The 4,876-nt window shown below is 39.2% G+C and overlaps 1 protein-coding gene across 2 annotated transcripts; it reads left to right on the top strand.

The window, feature by feature from the left end:
* Positions 1 to 218: 218 nt before the first annotated feature.
* On the top strand, positions 219 to 4,876 carry LOC135678787 (probable beta-1,3-galactosyltransferase 14). Of its 2 annotated transcripts, XR_010515084.1 has the most exons (8): positions 219 to 661; positions 915 to 1,067; positions 1,161 to 1,243; positions 1,319 to 1,418; positions 2,494 to 2,607; positions 3,584 to 3,726; positions 4,549 to 4,714; positions 4,745 to 4,876. XR_010515084.1 is itself a non-coding variant. In XM_065191941.1 (7 exons), exons 1-7 carry the CDS (start codon positions 309 to 311, stop codon positions 4,629 to 4,631), a joined length of 1,029 nt encoding a protein of 342 aa, XP_065048013.1. In that variant the 5' UTR covers positions 219 to 308; the 3' UTR covers positions 4,632 to 4,876. The 2 variants fall into 2 exon arrangements, 1 of the variants encoding a protein (XP_065048013.1); XM_065191941.1 differs by having other exon boundaries at positions 4,549 to 4,876.

Genomic DNA, 4,876 nt, shown 5'->3' with positions numbered 1-4,876 from the left:
ATTTAGATAAACTATATCTGACTAATCCAATCAATTGTGAGAAAACGAGACGAATAGGGTGGCATGATGTGAATGAGCTTTAGATTATTAGCTGCAATTATATGATGTTTACTAAAGAAGTCTGCTATATTTAATTTTTAATAGTCAGTAATTCATTTTTTTGTTTTGTTTACTTTTTTCTTTTATTCTCAGCAAAAATTCGTATCTACTACAGCTTCTTTCTTCGTCCTGCGGCCGCTTCACTTTTCTCTGCGGGCGAGTCCTCAAGAAGGAGCGGAATTTGGAAGGGTTATGAGTCGAAGCGAGCGATGCCGAAATCGCCCAAGGTCTTCCGCACTGGCCCGCTGCCGTCCCCTCTGCTCTCCCGCTTCCGGCGCATCTCCTCCTCCTCCTCCGCGTTCTCCCTCTTTTGCCTGATCTTTGGCCTCGCCGGATTCCTCTTCGGTGCCATCTCCATATCCAGGCCCGCCCGCAGCTGCCCCGGTCTCGAGCCCAGATCGGTCTCCGTCGTGTGGGACCGCGGCGGCGGGACCGGTAGCGGGACGCCGGAGCGGCACAAGGTGATGGCTTTCGTCGGGATCCAGACGGGGTTCGGATCCGTCGGCCGGCGCAGATCTATCAGGCAGACGTGGTTGCCCTCCGATCGCCCAGGTCTCCTTCGGTCAGTCCTGGTCTCGTTCTTGGGCTCGATTCGTTCAATTTTGCTGCTCCCGTTTCTCATCATCTGAACAATGCCATCGGATATTGTCAAGATCTGGTTTTAGTTGGATCTTTGAATTAGTTCCTGCTGTTCTATGGTTCTCTTACATGAATGTTCTTGTTTTGATGCGATCTTGTGGTCGGTTTCGAAATTTAGGCGTGCTGCTGTTGCATTTTTTGCCCTATAGTTCTGAACCGAGTAATTGGTATCGCAGCTTGGAAGAAGCGACCGGTTTGGCTTTTAGATTTATTATCGGGAAGACCAAAGATAAATCGAAAATGGCGGCGCTTCAACGAGAGGTGGATGAATACGACGATTTCATGCTTTTAAATATCGAGGAAGAGTACAGCAATCTTCCACATAAAACGTATGAGATGCACCATACACTTAGCCATGCGCGAGTGTTTGTGTTGTTTCTGCTATTGGTTTGTCCAAACCGTCATCTAATCTTGTGTTGCAGGTTAGTTTTCTTCAAAGCAGCCTTTGCATTATATGATTCCGATTTCTACGTTAAAGCTGATGACGACATTTATCTAAGGCCAGGTGATGTGTCTTTGGATCTTATCATTTGTTTCTCTTGAACTTTTGATTGTTGACAGATTCTTTACTTTGTTTTAGATCGTCTCTCACTGCTTCTGGCAAAAGATCGACCAAACCCTCAAACTTATCTTGGATGCATGAAGAAGGGGCCTGTATTTACTGACCCAAACCTCAAATGGTTAGTATTTCTGTGAGCTACACAATGCTATGGTGCTTATATTTTACTCTGCTTAAGATTCAGGTCCACAAAAATGCCATGTGATGAAAACAGAGAATAGTGCATAATCAGAAACTTGCAATAAGTTTTAAGAAACCAAATGGTGTGATTAAGGGACGGAAAAGCAAAAGGTGATGAGGTGAAGTGACAGTTCTAACTCAGAAGGATCCCAAGTTTCAAGACCATTGTTCTCAAGCAATCTGATCAACATTTCACCTTCTTCAACTTATATACATGCGTAGACAGAAATGTAACATAAAATAGCAGTCAAAATAAAGGAAACTATTTTACCAGCAGAGACCTGCATAAAGTGTACTGTTTTTGAACATAAAAGTAAAGAGAAAATGACCTTCACATTGTAGGTGTGCGTGAAACCCTAGGTTTTCTAGGATGCTATCCAATAAGATATTTTAGAACTGTGATTTCATCAAACTCAACCTGACCATAGCTGGAGCTCAGGATGGTTCTTAACTTGGGTAATTATAGGGGTGGTCACATGTTATCTTACTTTTGCAAACTTGACTAACCGTAACTCCTCTATAGCTAGGATGCAAAGAGCTCATATTGGTGTATTCCCACATAATATACCGTCCCATAACACTCAGTATCAAACGGGGAAAAAAAACAATATGCTGACTGGTACTGGTCCTGGATCAAATTCATATATAACAGCTGATCAAACCAACTGATATTTTGAAATCATGCTTAATCCGAGCTTGTACCATACTGAGCCCAAGCTGTTTACAAACAATTGAGGCAATTGAAATCTTTCAACTATTGCCTGTTCTCTGTAATGATTTCAGCATGTATATCTTGTATGGGTTTATGCTTTATGCTAAGACTGGGTGTTTGAATTTAGAGGCTAAGTTTATTTTTCTGGTACATCTTTCAAATGTTTGCTTAATCCGATTGGTTCAGTTTTGCAGTTTTGTGATATGCATCTCCCATAGAACTCCGATATTGTAAAATTTAATATTATCTACAAATATAGTAAAATTCTGGCTGATACTTGAGTATATATTTGGGAACTCGATAGGTATGAACCACTAGCATACTTGCTCGGAAAGGAATATTTTCTGCATGCTTATGGTCCTATATATGCACTTTCAGCAGATGTAGTTTCAAGCTTGGTTGCACTGAGAAACAACAGGTAAACTACAAAATCTTGATGCTCAAAACTTTGTTACTTTAATTTCTGATCCATAAAGAACTTTAACAATTATAACTAACTCTTTATATCATTTACTAGTAATTTTTTCATTGTTTCTCTATGTTGAGGTCAAGATGATTTATTTTGTATTCTTCAGCACGAAGGAATTTTCGTTCCTTACTGTCAATGCACAATCTAACCTTGTTTTATTACGAGTGCTTTTCGTTTCCTCATTCAAGTGACTTGATTGACCTTACTATTGTTCATCATGAAGCAATGCTCAAATCTTATTTTCTTAATGCATGAGCAAACCTGGCTTCTCTTCCTAGGGGTGTACCAAGTGAAGGTATAAGGCTTATGTATTGTTCGTGATATATGTCAACTTGTGGCTTGGTCTATTTGTTTATACTTGGTTAGATTACTTGGGATGTGGAAGCTTTTTATCTTGATCTGTTTCTTAGGGAAGGGTTTCAGATAGGAGATGAGTTTTGCTGAATTTCTCCTGTCCTATGAAGGTGATTATTATGAGCTTAACTCAAAACTGCAATTTCAGAATCATCGCCAAGAATCTGGCTCTAATTAGCATTAGGGTTCTGGACCTTGTAGCAATTACGATCATTAAGATGCCATGCTTGTTATATCTCTATAATCATTAAATGTGCTGTCTGAATTAATAGAATGTGGTCATCTTCATTTGGTTGTCATTCCACTGTTTCCTGTAGTTCTTTTTTTTAAACACGTAAGAAGAAACTAATATTACATTAAGTAACGACATTCAAACATGGACTCAAATCTGAGACCTATTACTTGTGCAATAATACACTAACTACTATAATATCTCAACAGAAACGTAACTACAGTTATCATTATGTGCAACAGCTATTTACATTTTGGTGTGGAATATCTAGACGCATGACTTTTTTTAACAAGTTGTGCTGGAATCACTAGATGCATGTATAACTTTTTATATTTCCAGTTTCCGAATGTTCAGCAATGAGGATGTCACTATAGGATCCTGGATGCTTGCAATGAATGTCAACCATGAGAACATCCATGCTCTCTGCGAACCTGACTGCACTTCATCATCAATTGCCGTTTGGGACATTCCAAAGTGCTCAGGTTTGTTTCAATAAAAAGCATTGTTGGTTTTTCCTTAGATTGAGGAAGTTATACCTTTCGGTGGACTATGGTAGGAACCAGTATACATGCCTGATTGATTGTCCCTCACAATTAGCTTTGTCGTCGTAAGATCCTTGGATGGAATCTTGCATTAGTTTCATGTTAGGCAAGTTTAGAAGATAATTACCTCAATGGATAAAGCTTAACTGGTGCATATTGGGAAACTTCATTTTGTAAATTTGATGGCCAGTCTGATTCTTCTTGAGAACATAAATTTATTTCTTTACTATATTAGAGCCATGAGGCTAATTCGAGACATGGATAGGAAGGCGAATATCATTGACAAAGGTTTCTCTGAGTCATCCAAATGGTGACTTGAAGGTTAATTATAGGACAAGGAAAATATAATTTCTCTGAAAGTGAAAGCAAACTGTGATCCTCATGATACCTGCTAGCATTTCCCTTTATGAACCAGTATGTGCTCTGATTATTACCATCATGGTAATATCATGCTTATGCCAAATTTCATTAGAATTTGTCTTGCAGTTATCCATATTGTCCTCCTAGTAGTATAGGACATAAGCCAATTGTCTATCAATCATGTCATAGTTTCTTTTAGGTGGATGTGGAGACTTCTTAACTTCAATCATGTTAGATGTTGTTTTCACATGTTCTTGAATTGCCAACAATTACATTCATATGTTTTTGCATCGCCATGAGGACATTATAATCCATCAGCCCATGAAATAACCTACAGCATTTACGATCAAGAGCTATTTCAGATCACTTATGTGTTCTTATGTGTTCTTATGATCCTTCCAGGTCTCTGTAACCCAGAAGTGAAGATGTTAGAGCTCCATAAAAGGGAGATATGTTCTGGCGGTTTGGCATCCTCAGATAGATGACAAGTAATGCTCATCTATCTGAGAGTACGACGGAGCACCTCCATCTCAAATTGGTGCTGCACGAAAAAACCAGTATCGTCAACCTTGCAAGGAGAACAACCAGTATCGTCAACCTTGCAAGGAGAACAACGACACCTTAACGATGCCTTTTGTTGTTTTGTACAATTTGATTTGAGATACACCTCCATCATCAGTCATTGTCTGTTGATCTCCCAATTAGTCTCCATTACGAGTTCGAGTTCTAA

This window comes from Musa acuminata, chromosome BXJ1-7, assembly GCF_036884655.1.
Source record: "Musa acuminata AAA Group cultivar baxijiao chromosome BXJ1-7, Cavendish_Baxijiao_AAA, whole genome shotgun sequence".
Classification (NCBI taxonomy): Eukaryota; Viridiplantae; Streptophyta; class Magnoliopsida; order Zingiberales; family Musaceae; genus Musa; species Musa acuminata.
Note: the sequence above shows the minus strand (reverse complement) of the source record. Positions and strands in the feature narration are given on the sequence as shown.

Bases quoted from the DNA above. Each gene is read 5' to 3' on its own strand.
- LOC135678787 (XM_065191941.1), top strand. From the start codon at position 309: ATGCCGAAATCGCCCAAGGTCTTCCGCACTGGCCCGCTGCCGTCCCCT. The intron at 1,419-2,493 runs GTTAGTATTTCT...GGAACTCGATAG, and splicing joins ACTGACCCAAACCTCAAATG to GTATGAACCACTAGCATACT. The intron at 3,727-4,548 runs GTTTGTTTCAAT...TGATCCTTCCAG, and splicing joins GGACATTCCAAAGTGCTCAG to GTCTCTGTAACCCAGAAGTG.